At 35.6% G+C, this 16,692-nt stretch overlaps 1 protein-coding gene across 3 annotated transcripts in view; it reads right to left on the minus strand.

Moving 5' to 3' along the window:
- LOC143248960 (spermatogenesis-associated protein 7 homolog) overlaps window positions 1–16,205 on the minus strand; it is a 74,829-nt gene extending 58,624 nt beyond the window's left edge. For 2 of the 3 annotated variants that reach the window (XM_076498012.1, XM_076498010.1), the window contains exons 1-3: window positions 15,861–16,205; window positions 14,777–14,866; window positions 4,018–4,065 (exon numbers count right to left, since the gene is read on the minus strand). In XM_076498012.1, the coding sequence (XP_076354127.1) occupies window positions 4,018–4,065; window positions 14,777–14,866; window positions 15,861–15,888 (166 nt within the window). In that variant the 5' untranslated portion in view covers window positions 15,889–16,205. Of the gene's footprint in view, window positions 1–4,017; window positions 4,066–14,246; window positions 14,406–14,776; window positions 14,867–15,860 lie in introns of those variants that run through there. The other variant, XM_076498011.1, reaches the window with a different exon arrangement.
- Window positions 16,206–16,692: the final 487 nt, after the last annotated feature.

Consider the following 16,692-nt stretch of genomic DNA (forward strand, 5'->3'; position numbering starts at 1 on the left):
ACTCTAGTCCGACTGACCCAAGGGGGGACACCCAAAGGCCACCCGTCTACAGGAATTCAAGGCCAAAGTGGTGGGTTAGGGTTGGACCCCTCAACCACCAGGATCCTCTCCTCCCCTTCACAGGTCGCCACGCACGGCAAACACGTGGGTGGATGTTTAGATCCCAGAGGAGGTAAACTGAAAGAACAAAACCTTCCCTGGGAGGTGCCCTCACCACATACAGGAATCCACACCAAGGGGAAACATTTCTTTTTGCATCTAAAATATTAGAGTGTGTGTGTTTTCTTATAGCAAAGCCACATTGGGCTATCTGCTGAGCCAACCGAGGCGAATCGAACCCCTGATTTTAGCGTTGTAAATCTGGAGACATACCGCTGTACTAGCAGAGGGCTAAAAATATTAGAACATATATGCTATTAAAATGTAAGCTACAATTACAACAATCATAAAGCTGTTTGATTAAATTTTGAAGGTACCTGTGTAAAAGGTCATGATGCAAGTTTGTTGGTACATAGGTTTAATTCACTTTTCCTGTGAACCTCTGCTGAAATCCAAGTTGAAATACAACAGCAATTTTAGGGAAAAAACCAAAAGTGTTTGTTCAACAACTTTATACTAAACTATTTTTCTAAAGATTTAACATAAAAAAGTTTATTCAGCTCCAGGATGTACAGACTTCATCTCACTATTACTTCCTCTTTCAATGAACAAAAAAACTAATAACTAAATCTAATCCCATGGATCTACTGTCTCCTTTACACTTGTAGCCATTACCACTCTACATGGCAATTTGATTAACTGATTTACCATTTTATTGGAGAAGCAAGACTGCTTCAATTAGATCACCCCTGATACTTTCCTTTTCAATAGAATGAGAGCAAGTTATAAGATCTCAGTCGATACTCTTATGAAAATCCTTTCATTATCAGAGTCACCCTGGTAGCTTTCTTCTGAATTCTTCAACAACTCAATGTCCTTTCCAAAATTAGGAAACAAAACTACATATAATGTTGTCACACATACATAGAAACCTGAGTAAGTTTTTTAATCTTCATTCAGATCTAGAAATAACTAACACAACCCTAGAGAATATTTCAGTTGTGCTTGTTTCATGTTTAAGCACAAAGTTACACAATGAACTATCTGTCCTGTGTCCATCTACGGTATTGAAACTCGATTTTCATATTTACTGTTGTGACACTAGGGGACATACAAGTTGTTACAATGCTTATTTTGTCCCTGTCAAGGGGTATGTAATCAATTTGAAGCAAGAAGGAAAAAATATGGATGTATGATTGGTAGTCACCTTAGTTAAAGTTCATTAATAAGCCTTTTGTTGAAACTTGGCTGAAATGGTCAAATCTCAAACTTTCTAAAATCTATTAAATATTTTTGAACTTTGCATGCATATTGTAACATATATGTTTCTTTTTTTTTAAACTTAAGCTTGTGATGGCATAAATAGATTTGTAAGTTTAAAGTAAAACCACATACCAACCATTATGTAAAACAATACTAAATAATCTAGCTCTTCTGATAATATTTTAAAAATGACTAATATTAATATTACTGAATCCTAAACTGTGCTTGTCTATTTTTTGTTACAAAATACAGAAACATTCTGTACTATATATGACATTTATTTTTTAACTCCTCACTTCTAAAGCATTACAAAAGCTCACTGAGTTCATCTAGGCTATTCTACTTTCCATTCTGCACTACTGAAAAAAATACCTTTTCTGATAATCATACCTTGATTTTTAAAACATTTATCCAATCTCCTCTTAACCATCTTGTGATGAACTCAGAATAATATACACTGATGCAGTATATGTACCTTCACAAATTTTGGTAGACTTTTAGTAAAGATTACAAGTCTTTTGTACACAAGAAAAACAAAATTTTAATGAAGTACCTTTACTAAAGAGATGTTTGAGAAATATCAAGTTTCCTGATTAGTTCAAGTGCAAAGTGATTTTTCTTTGTTTCAAAAAATCTCATATCTAAAAATCTCTTAAATATATTTCAAATGTTTGTTTTCAGTAACACTTTATATCTTGTCTGTTATTTTCTCTACCCTGATTATATGGGATCTGTCAATTTGACTGACCTGATAACCACCATAAAAAATTAAGAAATAAATATAAATTATGATTTTGTCATTTTAGAATGACTACAAATTACAACACAAATGTTTAGTCTGAACAGCTTAAAACTCATAACATTATACATTTATATATTGATTTATTATTATTATTATACTGACCATCAAGTCATGCTTGGCTAACATTAGAACTTGCACCGACTTGGCACACATGCTCTCATGTCACCATATTCAATAATATAAAACTGACCTTAGTCTTTACAAAGTAACTTGTCTTTTCAGTGCTTTAGTGAACTAGTATTTGGAAAAATATTCACATTAATTATTATATATATGTATATATATTATTACTATTTAGAAATAAGTTATGAAACTTACTTTTCTTCAAATATAGAACAATGAATAAAGAAGTATAGAAAAAAAATTATATCTTCTAGTTACGATGGTTTCTGTACGTGTTTGCTGCTTACCATAATTTGCTAAGTCTTTTTTATATTTCACATGTGGAAGATGTGAAATGTTTTAGAGTTTATATATATAACTAAAAAATTATTAATAACTATATCAATACCACAGAATTCCACTATAATTTATCAAGCTTAGCAACTAATCTGTATTTTGTCTCAAAAAATATGCAATTCTGAACAGACTAAAGATGCAACCTTTATTGCTGATTTGAATGAATGAGATGACTTCCAAGCCCTTTAAAATGAACGAGAAAGTAACTAATTGGTCATTATGAGTTTTCAGTTGGCTGTTCACATATCAAAATGGAAAGAGATAAGCATGGCCACTGTGTTTGATTCAGTACATAAGCCATATCTCAACAAATAGAAAAGATATAAGGTTCTTATTTTATTCTAACTTGTCAATATCAATAATCTGAGTTCCTAATTCATATGAAACTACATACTTAGTATTTTGACATCACAAACATCTAATTTGAAACAGTGCTGCAATCAACATACCACACAAAACACAAAAATCAATATAAAGGTGTGTGTTCTTGTAACGGTTACTTTTAAATTAAGAAATTAACTAATATATAATACTAACATTTGAATTATAATATACAATTTGATACCAAATTTACGGACATTAATTCATAAAATAGTAGTTCAATAAAAGTTTGAATGCAAGCCAACAAAAATGCATTGACATGGCCTTTGACAAGTGACCAACTGCAATAGGGTTACCCTTCTTCAACATTATATCTTCTATCAAACCTCTTCACAGATCAATAACTTTATAAAGAAAGTAACCCAACTAGAGTGGTATCTGAGCTTACATTGTCCTAAACTTGTGTCCCCTAGCCTTATCATTGACAAACATCATTTGGATTTATGGATTGCAAACCTTTTAAAAACATCTATCATGTCCATAAGTTTAGCCTTCCTTTTATTCAACAAAAACATGTCAAAAGTACAGTGGGATGAATAAATCAACAGCCTATGAGAATTGACTACACTGATCCAGGTTAGAAATAACCAATTAAACAAAATTATGAATAAATTTATTAAAGTCACAAAACATTCAAGAAAGCAAAATTAGTGGTTCTAATTATTGCTATTTTTGAATATTCCAACCATCCAAGTGTCATGAAAATAATCATTTGAATGAGCTGTTTAATGAGCCCAATAATCAACTGATTAGCAAATTACAGTAACTGCCAAACTCTATTCACATTACAATAACCCATCCAAGCAACTCAAAATAATTTCTTAAATAAAATGAACAAACCAAACACAATAAGTTTAATACATTATGCTTCATATAAAAGAGATACAACTTCAATGCTGTTCACTGTATATAAATTAACAGCTTAGATATATGTCACTGAAGTTGCATTGAGACTAAACTTAGTTTCAAAAACTTACACTTAAAAACTAAGTAACATGAATACACATACTTACTGCCAATATAGCTTTGCATTGATTTTGGAGGAGTATTATCAACAGATGCTGAAAATTAACAAAAAAGAGGAAATTTCAAAGACTTTTCTTTGCATTAATATATATTATTATTATTATATATATTATTTTTGCAAACAAAATGTAGAATTCTTCCATTTATTATGGTTAACATTATTCATATGCATTAATTAATTAAAGAATTCACAAACAGTATGTGGTAAACCTTAATTCTTCACATTGTCTGAAATGACACTGTATTGAAGTTATGTAATTATTTATTAATACATAAAAAAAATTAAATGATAAACTGCAAAATTAGAGATTAAAATGCTTTTTCACAAAACATTTTAATAAATCATACCATTACTAAGAATTTAGATTACTGATTAGGAAATAAATTTAAAATATATCATTGATATATATCAGAAACTGCTTATATGCTTTTTTAGAGTACTATTAAAGAAATTAATAGTATTGTTTATATTATGAGAACGCTGTTTGTGGGAATCAAGAAACAGCTCTTATCATTTTGCTGATCATTTAAATCACACATACAACACCCTGTCTTTAGAATAACTAAATGAAATCCAGTAAATAATTATATCTGAAAAAGTATTTCAATCTATTTTTTTATGGTTACATAAGTAACTGAATCATGAATGCAACACATCTCTTATCAGTGAAAGTGATAATTTTCTTATATTAAAAATGTAATTCTGACAGGTATTTACCACCCTTCAGATAAACAGATATGCTCATTTAGTGCTGCCCTCCATGTGCCAAAAAAAAAAAAAGTGTTGTCCATGCTACAAGTCTTGGATCTCCCATATCTGGTATTGACTTATTCCAATTTGTCTTGCATACAATTCATTATGTGACAACCCTTGATGAATGCAACTCCCTCTATTCAATTTCACCAAACTATCACTTCAAGTGAAAATGGAAACACCAGTTTTTAGAGAGGAAGAAGAGTGAAGATAAGTACCTATTGGAAACACATTCAGTGCAAGAAAATTATAACTTCTGATATGGTACATCACCTCTTCTCATATAAATAGCTACAATCCCATTTTGAACAGGTGAAAGAACTAGTGTGAGGGAAAGAAAGAAGCATTTTTCAAAAGTGTTCAAAGGACACTCCCAAAGAAACCTTCAGAGTCACAGATCATATGTGGAAAACTATTCTACTTCTGTACCAGGTATATTCTCTTCCCACTGTAAAAAGATATCCCATATATGGACAGAAAATTGGAGGAGCAGTTCCATGGGAGATGGACTCAATTGAAAAACCTTGAAATCAATGAAGCAACCCAAAGCATGCACTGAACTTACACGATCATCTGAAACTAATCAAGAAGAAAATTTGGAAGATGGTAAGAAATGGATAAGTTGAAAGGAGTATACCACATGAGCCATAAATTGGAGGTAAAACAAAATGATCATAACAAAAAAAAAAACAACTGGGCCAGCAAAGAAATTCAGATTTGTCTCAGCCAGGAAATCAGCTAGAAAGGCCCAAACTATACTGACATGAATGACCAAACATTTTGGGAAAAAAAAACTGATGGAAGGAGAAAAACTAATATGAAAAACTAGATATAATCCTGTGTGAACATATCAACAGCCATGGCAAGAGATGATGAACTAGAGGACAAAAGCAAGAGAGAGAATTAATTGGGAATAAATAAAAAATTCAAACACTTTATGTGGAGGAATATACCACAGGAGACAAAAAATTAAAAACATTATCAAGGTGGACAGAGTCACCATCACCAATAACTCTGTCCAATGTTACAGATTAACCCTGGGAAAAAATATGTTTAAAATATTGCCGTCGTTGAGAATTGTAACGATTGCAAGAAAGTAAAACGTGGCTGATAGTGATTTGAGTGTTACACAAACTACACATTGGTGCATCAGTTCCAGATAAAAGAAAATGATGAGTTAAAAAACTGTGACCAATGCGTAGCCTAGTGAGAACAACTTTCTCCTTCCGAACTTTACGGAAGCTAGATGGCCAAAGTGCAATTTTGGGTTTGATTTGAAAAAGTTTGTTGTCACGTTGCTCATTCCAAGTGGACTGCCAGCTGGCACGGAGCCGAGCCTTGAAGACAACACCATAGTCCATGTATGGAATAGGCATAGGAGTGATGGTGCTGAAGCAGACATATTTAGCTGCCATGTCTGCAAGCTCGTTCCTGCAAATACCAACATGGCCTGGTATCCAGAAAAACTGGATTGAAGTAGCTGCTAATGAGAAATGGGCCAGTCGGTTTCGAATATCAGCAAGAATAGGATGTGAGCTAACATGTAGCGATTCCAAGGCAAGTATAGAACTAAGCAAATCAGTATAAATAGTGCAGTTGGAGTACTGCTCAGCTGCAATATGATCCAGGGCAAGAGATATGGCATACAGTTCAGCAGTGAACACAGAAGCTGTAGAAGGGATTCTGCACGCAACTACTGACCCATAGCAAACCATAGCAGAGCCCACTGAATTACCTGATTCGGAACCATCTGTATAAATGGGAACTGAATGATTGTTCGAAAGATATTCATTGAATAAAAGACGGTACTTCCAATCTGGAGTATCTGCCTTTTTTAGGTGACTGAAAGGAAGGTCACATTTGGGGGCTGTAATAAGCCATGGTGGGATGGGCCGACCTGTGGAATCTGCAATGTTATACAAGGACAGACCCAATTCATCCAATTGCTCCCGGATGCGAAGGCCAAACGGAGCAATGACAGATCGTCTGTTCTGAAAAAGTACTGCCCACCGAGGAAGGAAAACACATTTCCAGATGAGATGCTTTGGTAAGGAATGAAGTTTCGAAGTATATTGTAAAGATAGTTGCAAACGGCAAAGGTGTAGAGAAGGTTCATGAGATTCAATGTATATACTTTGAACTGGAGAGGTACGGAAAGCCCCAGTGCAGAGTCGAAGTCCTTGGTGATGAATGGGGTCCAGCATCTTTAAGGCCAAGGGTCTGGCAGAGCCATAGACCATTGATCCATAATCGAGTTTCGATCTAATAAGAGCACGATATACCTTTAACATTGAACAGCGATCTGCCCCCCAACTGGTAGAAGAGAGAACACGGAGGATGTTCAGTGCTCTTGTGCATTTGACCAAGCTGCTTTAAGTGTGGTATAAAGGTCAGTTTACGATCAAAGATAAGCCCCAAGAACTTGGTCTCGGGACCACTGGCAGCAAAACTTCACCGATATGAAGTTCAGGATCAGGGTGAATACCCCGTCGACAGCAAAAGTGCAGGCATACAGTGTTGGAGAGAGAGAAATTAAAGCCGTTCGCCAGAGTCCACTTCTGTACACAAATGAGGGCGGTTTGTAGTTGCCGCTCAATATATCTCATGTTTGATGACTGACATGAGATGTGAAAGTCGTCGACATACAGCCCATTTGCAACAGTGAGAGGGAGTTGTTCAGTGATGGCATTTATCTTTATACTGAAAAGTGTAACACTCAATACACAGCCTTGAGGGACTCCAAGTTCCTGTACAAAAGAACGGGAAAGTGTCGAACCCACACGAACTTGGAATCTCCTGTCCATTAAAAATTTTTTAATAAACATGGGTAGATGGCCACGTAACCCATATGTATGGAGGTCTCGCAAAATGCCATACCTCCATGTTGTGTCGTAAGCTTTCTCTATGTCAAAGAATATTGATACAAGATGTTGTCGGTTGAGAAAGGCTTCTCTCATAGATGTTTCAAGACGAATTAGGTGGTCTGTGGTGGAGTGCTGTCGACGGAACTCACACTGGGTGGGCGAGAGGAGGTTGTTTGATTCAAGGAACCAAACAAGACGAGCATTAACCATCCTTTCTAATGTCTTACAGAGACAGCTCGTCAAAGCAATTGTACGGTAGTTTGAAGGAATCTTGGTATCTTTCCCTGGCTTAGAAAGGTAAAATAATAGCCTGGCCAAGCATCAGGAAAAACATTCTCCTGCCAGATCCGGTTGAAAACAATCAGAAGGACATCAAGAGAAGCAGGAGATAGATGGTGCAGCATGTCATAATGAATATCATCAGGTCCAACAGACGTACTGGCAGACCGATGAAGGGCCATTTTTAGTTCCACCAGGGTAAAGGGACAATTATAGTCAAAGAAACAGTCAGTTGGAAAGGAAAGAGGTGATCGCTCTGCCTGAGTCTTGATGGCCAGGAAGGTGGAGGAACAAGCAGAAGTGCTAGATACCCGGCAAAAGCTTTCACCTAGAGTGTTAGCGATGTTCGAACATCAGTTACCTCCTGACCATCAGAGAGTAAGATCGAGAGGGGATAGAATTGTAGTGTCCATTAACCTTTGAATCCTGTCCCATATGATCTTGGAACTGGTGGTAGAAGATATACTGGTTGTGAACTTAATCCAAGATTCCTTCTGGCTGTGACGTCTTACCCACCTAGCATGTGCACAGGCCCGTTGGAAAGCAACCCGGTTTGAAAGAGTGGGATATCTACGAAAAGTATCCCAGGCCCGCTTTTGAGCCTTCCGTGCTAAGTGGCAAGCAGGATTCCACCATGGACGAGGATATCGTGGAAAACGTGTCGAGGTTTTAGGAATACACTGAGCAGCTGCATGTGTAATACATTCAGTTACCGCTGCTACACAGTCGTCTATTGATGGCTGATTCGATGGCAGGATCAAGTTCTGTGAGAGCAGTGAAAGTGGACCAGTCTGCCTGATCCAGCTTCCACGGGGACGCGCGGGTAGGGTGGCATCGACCACGGCCAGTCTCTCTCAAAAGGATCGGAAAATGATCACTGCCTAGTGGATTACTGTCAACCCTCCATGAAAAATGGGAGAATAATGAAGGGGAGCAAACTGAGAGATCAATAGCGGTAAAGGACTGACTAGGTGCATGAAAGTAAGTGGAAGAACCAGTATTGAAAGAGAAAGTTTGTGATCAGAGAGCATCCGCTCTACAGATCGGCCCCTCCATCAATAATAGCACTTCCCAGAGGGATGATGTCCATTAAAATCCCTAGGATTAAAATGGAGATGGCAACTGTTCAACGAGAGCATCAAGATCTGATTGATCATTTGTCTCTCCAGGGTACAGGTACAGAGAACAAACAGTGATGGTATGACCCAAGGAAACACGGATGGCTACAGCCTCCAAGGGTGTGTTGAGTGACAAAGACAGGGTGGGCACGTGTTGATCAACCAACAGTGCCACCCCTCCATGTACTCGACCATCACACAACCTGTCATTTCTGTACAGAGAAAACTGCCGAATGGAGACAGTATCAGCAGTTTTGAGAAATGTTTCTTGTAAAGAAAGACAAACAGGATGGTAGGAAGCAATCAGCGTTTTGATATCATCCAGATTAGAACGTAAATCTCGACAGTTCCATTGTATCAAGGTGGCCATTTTTAAGAACGGGTAGGTGAAGTGGCTGGAGAACCCTTCGGTTTACGACCACGTCTTTTTTCTTTACTGTCTTTAGTCGGAGGAGGTCTATCAACCTCCATGGATCCTGCTCTGTGTCGGGTGGGCAGGTTTTTGTTATTGGAAGAGGAATCCAGTGACTGAAGACGCGAACGAATAATTGTTTTGTCTCTTGTGGTGGGAGAAAAAGATGTATCAGAAGAAATGCCTGTATTTGAAACTGAAGGACGTGGATCTTGAAGTTTGGTGGAAGGTATGGGAGGAACAGAGATAGGTGTGGAAGTCGATTCATCAACCTTTTTAACCACGGAGGTCAAAAGGCTTTTCATTTGTTTTGAAAACGATTCTCTTGGAGGCACAGAGATCTGTCTGCACTCCCACTGTAGTTGTGGAATGAAGTGCAGCAGCATATGTCGAGATGGAGTTGTGGACAGCAATTTCGAGCCTCAGGATAACTAATGTTATGTGTCGTTTTCAAACGCTGCACCTCTTTTTCCTCCAACCATTTTGGGCAAGAATGAAAGTAAGAGGGGTGAGAACCATTGGAGTTTACGCATTGTGGGTTCATGTCACAGTCATAGGCATCGTGGTCCTTGCCTCCACAACGAGCACATGTCAGGGAACCACGACAGGATGTCTTTGAGTGGCCGAATCTCTGACATTGGAAACATCGAAGAGGGTTTGGTATGTATGGCTGAACCCTGCAAATGAGATAACCTGCCTTGATGGTGGCAGGTGCACGTGGTGAAGTAAATGTTAAAACGAGGGTATTTGTTGGCAGTGTAATTCCATCTTTGCGAGTGGAGATCGCCTCACTGCAGAAACTCCTTGAGTGGAGAGACCAGCGAGAATCTCTGACTCGGGAATGTTCTTCAAATCCCTTTCAACAATAACTCCTCGTGAAGAATTCAAGGTACCATGGGGTGTAACCTCAATAGGTATATCCCCAATTGCCTTTGAATTCAAGAGGAGTTCACTGTGTTGGGATGTGGATGTTTCAACCAATATGTCACCAGATCGAAGTTTCTTTACTGATTTTGGAGAGCCAGCAAGTCCCTCTAGTCCCTTTTGAATAAAAAAAGGGGACATTTGCCCTAAAGGTTTTCCGAAGAGAATGTAATATAAGAAAATGAGGTGCGTGTGTTACTGATGTTGAAGATTGCTGTTCTGAGTATTCAAGGCGTGGTCGCTTACCCATTGACTGTTTTTTTACAATTTTATTTAAATTTTTTAGAGGATCCATAGGAAAAGGAAAAAATTTCGGTACCCACTGACCCCACCCACCATGGAGCCCTACAAGGGGATGCACTAAAAAGTCACGCAAGGACAATGCAGCAACGCCAGGGTTTCGTGAGCACTATACCCAAACACCAGCATCAGGCACAATGTCCACAACACTGTGTTGAGAACTTCCAACACTGGTACTTGGTTGACTCTAGCCCAAGTGGACCAGCCGATTGACCCAAGGGGGGCCACCCAAAGGCTGCTCGTCTACAGGAATTCGAGGCCAAAGTGGTGTGTTAGGGTTGGACCCCTCAACCACCAGGATCCTCTCCTCCCCTTCACGGGTGCCACGCACGGCAAACACGTGGGTGGATGTTTAGATCCCAGAGAAGGTAACCAGATAGAACAGAACCTTCCCTGGGAGGTCCCCTCACCACGTACAGAAATCCACACTGAGGGGGTTGTGAAGGGAATAAGATTGTTTGCTTGGACCCTATAATCTTGAAGCCTTCTACAGACAAGGAAGAGAAACAATCCAGAAGAGGGGAAAGATGTGGAAAACTTGAAAATCTATCAACTTATATTGGAGAAGAGGGAAGAAAATTAAGAGGAAAATTAATAGATGATCCCATTAGAGAGGCATGTAAAAATACTCATCTTCAAAAGATGAGAAAGTGAGGTATAGAACAGGGAAAACACATCCAATTGGAAAATCCAAGTGTCCTAGCTAACTGTCAAAAGAATATACGAGTACATGAAGACTACCTCTATTTGAAAGTAGCTAATCAAAGCTATACTTCCAATGAATAGTGTAGGTAAAATCATCCCCATAAAGTGGAATTTGGGCAAAATGCAGACCACCCCACAAAAGACACATAGTACCAGATGAGTCCAAAGGGCAAGCTATAAAAGTAGGACCAAATCACATGGTGAAGTAACATAAAATAATGGCCCAAAATATGACAAATAAGAATGTGTAATGTGAGCTTTTCCCAACATGCAGAAATATCAAACCAAAATAGGATAAAAAACTACACTACAAAAAACGGGAAAGATGTGACTGAAGTGAAACCCACTGATCCAGAATCCAAACAACATTGAGCATAGAAGACAAATGGAGTACACCCACAAGTAGGGCAGGTATAAAAATGGAAAATTGCTGGACACGTAAAAGAATAAAGATGACAATATCTAGGATTGAAACAAAAAACATTTAATATAGCATGGCAGATTTACCACATAATGCTAAATGTACATGAAAAACCTCAAAATGTACTGGTGGAGATAAAACACTGATCTTAAGTCCCTAATGGTAATGTCCCACTCAGAAAGTTCCCAAGAGGAAAGAAGAGCCATGTGTGGAGGGAAAGAATAGAAGATAGCAAACAATGCAATCTAGGAGGGAAGAAAGAGGAGCCATCATATAAATATCCCTAAATATTGTTAGAACACCTAATAAAGGAAGTAGAAAGTAAATATTATCACTTGGAGAGTATATAGGGTAAAATGAAACAGAAAACTAGAAGTTTGAAAAAATGGACAGCAGTAATAGATCAAAAGGACATAACACTAAGAAGAAAATCTGCTTAATGGTAGGCTAAGACAAAAAGAATAAAGCCTGTATATGATGAGGTTTTCAAGTATCCAATCTCAAAAGAGAAAATATCATAAAGAAACAATGTCAGGAGAAGGGAATATATTGTGAAATGAAATCCAAAACAAACAACAAAATCTAGGATAGGCCAAACAGATTCTGTAGTAGAGGTCTGGAATGCAATCAATAAGGTGGGCAACCTAAAATGTGTTCAGTTATTATAGAAAGAAGGCAAGTAACACTGGGAGCAGGTAGAGTGAACCCTATCCAACAGTAACCCACCCAAACAAATTTAGGGGTAAAATGTATAAATTACAAATTAAACAAAATGAATGGTAAAAATAAACAAACATTTGTCAAGCCTATCCTAACATTGACAAGATATTTAACGTAATTAGCAATAATCCTCACGCAGAACTACAAGTTAACCAAAAATACCAAACACATGTTAAGCCTAATTAAACAGTGCAGGACAAAGGATATCACTATGCTCTAAAATAATCTTAATGAAAAAGAAATAAACACAAATTTATGAAATACAATAAGTGTATATGAACAATAACCTTTGTATAAGATATAATGTACAAAAGAATAACAATATAGTTAAACAAATGACCGATATCTCAGTCAGATGAATTATAGATAATCCTAAAATAACAAAGACCCCTAGAATAAAGGGTATAGGAGAAAGGGTACAACTAAACCTTATTTCTAGCCTGAACTCAACTACGAGTATCAACTAAACTAACAAAACTTGTAAAATTCAACTAGAGAAATATAAAATAATTCTACTTTGGAAAAACTCAAAAAGTTACATATATCACTATTGTAAACTTGTTGAGGAATATTAATAAAAAATACACAAAAAATTAAAATAAAACAGCTAAAGAGAGCACAAACTAAATGTTAGAACACAAGTATTGCCAAATGAGAAGTGACAGCTTGGGAGAATTGAACAGAGGGAGTAATATGCTTCAAAAGAGTTTGTCGTAATCTTTGTCTACTATTGGTAGAGGGTTGTTGCATGATGATTTGCATGCAAGACACAATAGAATAATTTAATTCCATATGTGGGAGGTCTACAACTTGTGGCATCACAACAAATTTTTGGCATATAGAGGGCAGCACTGAATGAGAATAGCTATAGTTATTTACATGAGTGAAGGTAATGTACTATATCAGAAGTATGTCATGAACGACTCTCCATATGACTTTTTAAATATATTCCACTAGCTGGAGTGAAATAAAAACTTGTTTCTAACAAAGGATAGGAATTATGCTTCTATATTTTCTCCTTAGTATAATAAACATTAAAAATAGAACAAAAATGCACAAAAGTTCCAATACTGAAAAGAAGACATGCTATTTTTAAGAACTATATTAATGTAAAATTTTAAAAGGACAAGCCCCCTTCATAATCTTTTTTGCATCATCCTGTCAATTTGAGTGCTGATTAATCAAGAAATGTGGAAATGTATAAAGAACAGATGGTTGACAGGTGCTAACAGACAGACACAAACTTAGCTTTATATTCTAGAAGATATAGAAAACAGGAAATTACTTGGTCCTTTATGGCTATCCTTGCACATCCACACTTAAAATTTAAACCTACCATTTATTTTTCAGGAAATCACCAATGACAACTCATTCCATAAGGCAATCACACTCTATGAAAAATTAAACTGTAATAATTGTATATCAGCTATTCTTAAATTAATTTCAAACTTTGGTCCTCTCATCCTAAAGTCATTAAAAAGCACAGTGAAATCAGAAGTGTTTACTACTTATCCCTCAGGTAATTGTTTAAACTTTTAATTTTGTGTATCAATATCTACATGATTTCTAGACTACTATTACAATTTTTGGCAAAAAAAACTTTAAATTCTTCATGTAATTTCCTAATCTATAAAATACATATATACAGGCTATCTAGGCTATCCCACTTTCCATATACAGCCTATATCAAATAACATTTAAAATCTTATTTTACTATACATAATTATAATCCTCATAATACTCATCCAGTCTCCTCTTAATTAGAAGTCTAAGGCTTCGTATAATCAATTTGGCTGGCCTGCCAAGTTTCAGAAATTCTGGGAGTCTACAGAAATTAGGATTGACCTCCTCATCTCCCATACGTTTTAAAAAAATCTCCTGAAATGTGGAAATTTTTTTTCAACAAAGTTTTTTAGTTAAACTCCATACAAACAATGCACTGACTTTTCTGTATCACTATAAACTATAATTGATATACACCACCTATAGTAGCACCATCAGTACTGTCCTTTCGTATCTCTACTACCAAAGTAGACTGCAATTATGATTGCCAAAAATACAAATTTCTGACAGAAGCCAATTGGTAAATGCAACTTTTGGTCAGAATCTGATACTGATATGAGCAATACGGATAGCATGCTCTTCAGATAGAAGTCCAATTTGGCAGTTATGATTTACTAAAAGCTATAAGATTTCTGCTGTTTTTCTAAGCATCTTTAGTAGAAATATAAATAAAATAATTGTCTAACCTTTAGCTCTATTAACCAAGCTATAATGACTATGCATTTGCTCCATCACAAGATACTGAGAGGTAAGTCGTGTTGACTCAGGAGATAAGGCTAGAAAAATGGATGACAAAAAAAAGTATGGAATGTTTTGAGATTAGCTTAATTTATAACATTACAAACTAAAAAGAACTATTTCAAATGTTAGCCTTTTAGGTAACAAATGAATAAGTTAATTAGCCAAGGCCCAAATCAAACGTTAAGGTATATCATGAAGTTGTTTACTATTTAACAGATTATATTTTGATTAATCTGAAAGTTTTTACTTTCTGCACTGTATTTTTTATTTTATTCAATAAAGAGTTTTATTTTATTTTAAATTTCTGCTTAGTCTGTTAGATAATAGATAAGTAATCTTTATTTCATTCATTAGCTTGGCAGTCATTTACCTTTCTTAAAGAGTATTTTTATTTTTGTAATTGTGTACTTGCAAAGTGCTTGTTTTTTGTTGAAAGGTAGTAATATGTTCATTGCTAAAGGGTTTTTCATATTCTATTTTACACAATCTTATATCCTCACATTCACTGGTAAAAGTATTTTTATGCTATGTGTTTCAATGTAAAATTCTTTTTTATTATTAGTATTGTATCAAAGAATATGAGTTGTGAAAGGGTTTTAATTTATGCTTAATTTCCATGTCATATTTAATTTATACACTGACAAGGATTTGTTTCATTATCATTTTATTCTATAGTAGGATAAATTTTATTTTAAAATTTACTTAAATGGTTTTTCATTTCAGATTCATTATTCTGTACATTGTTTTAAATCATATTTTCATGGCATTTTCAGTCATAGAAAAAGGGTTTTTTCCCTCTTATTATTATTATAACACATTATTTTTTCAAATAATGGGAAGAGTTATTTCATGTAGCAAATTTTAAATCGTTATTAAAAAGTTGTATCATCCTTATCTTGGACCAGTTAACATGCTCATTGACCAGGTCACAAATTTAAAACTCATTAGTTTTAATCTTAATTCTTGGCTTGAGGAAAAGTCAGAAAAAGAAAATAACAGCTTACTGCCAAACATTTAAAAAATACTTACTAGTGCTTTTCAAATTATATTCATCCATTGAAAATTAAATACAATTCCAATGATAAAACAAAATCTTTTCATTCCAGATTCCAGTCAACGGTACTACTAATTAGTACATTTGCCATGCACTACATAAGTACGTTTCACACCTTAAATGTGCAAGTTGTAATTGATGACTGTAAATAAGTGCCGGCATCTTACATCGGTCAACAACATTACGCAATTAAACTGAAAGTATTACACTTCTCTTAATGTATTCCTAAATCTGAATAACACTCTTATAATTTTTGATTACTATTCAATGCAGTTAACCTTATAAAACTAAACCATTATGAAGTATAAAATGTAAACAAAACAGCCCTCTGTCAATACATCAAATAAAATCTTTGTTTATATAATAAGTAAAAAAAAAAAAAAAGATTCGAATTTTCTTACATATAAATTCGCCTTTTTATTGATCTTTTCCAGGGAAATTATCTGATCTTTACTAATAATATTTTTCACATTTTCTTGTTATTTATCATCAAAGGCGCCTTCTTAATTATGATATTATATTACCATCAAATTTAAACGGCAAAGTCTACCTAATGAAATAATAGAAGTTCCTAGCAGCACTTGAGTCTCTTTCTCAAGATCCGAACCAGCAGAATAAGCCAGGTATGCTGCCTGGTGGATGAGGAACTGCGAATAAAGAGACTATCAGAGGCCAATAATGTAATTCCCGACAAAACCACCATAGGTTAACATACTTCAATGTTAACAGAATGTGTTGCAGTTTGGTGCATATGCAATTTGAAGAATAAAGTAAAATTAACTGCTCCGTGACTTTGTCATAAGAGTA

This window comes from Tachypleus tridentatus, chromosome 4 (assembly GCF_004210375.1).
Source record: "Tachypleus tridentatus isolate NWPU-2018 chromosome 4, ASM421037v1, whole genome shotgun sequence".
NCBI classification, from domain to species: domain Eukaryota; kingdom Metazoa; phylum Arthropoda; class Merostomata; order Xiphosura; family Limulidae; genus Tachypleus; species Tachypleus tridentatus.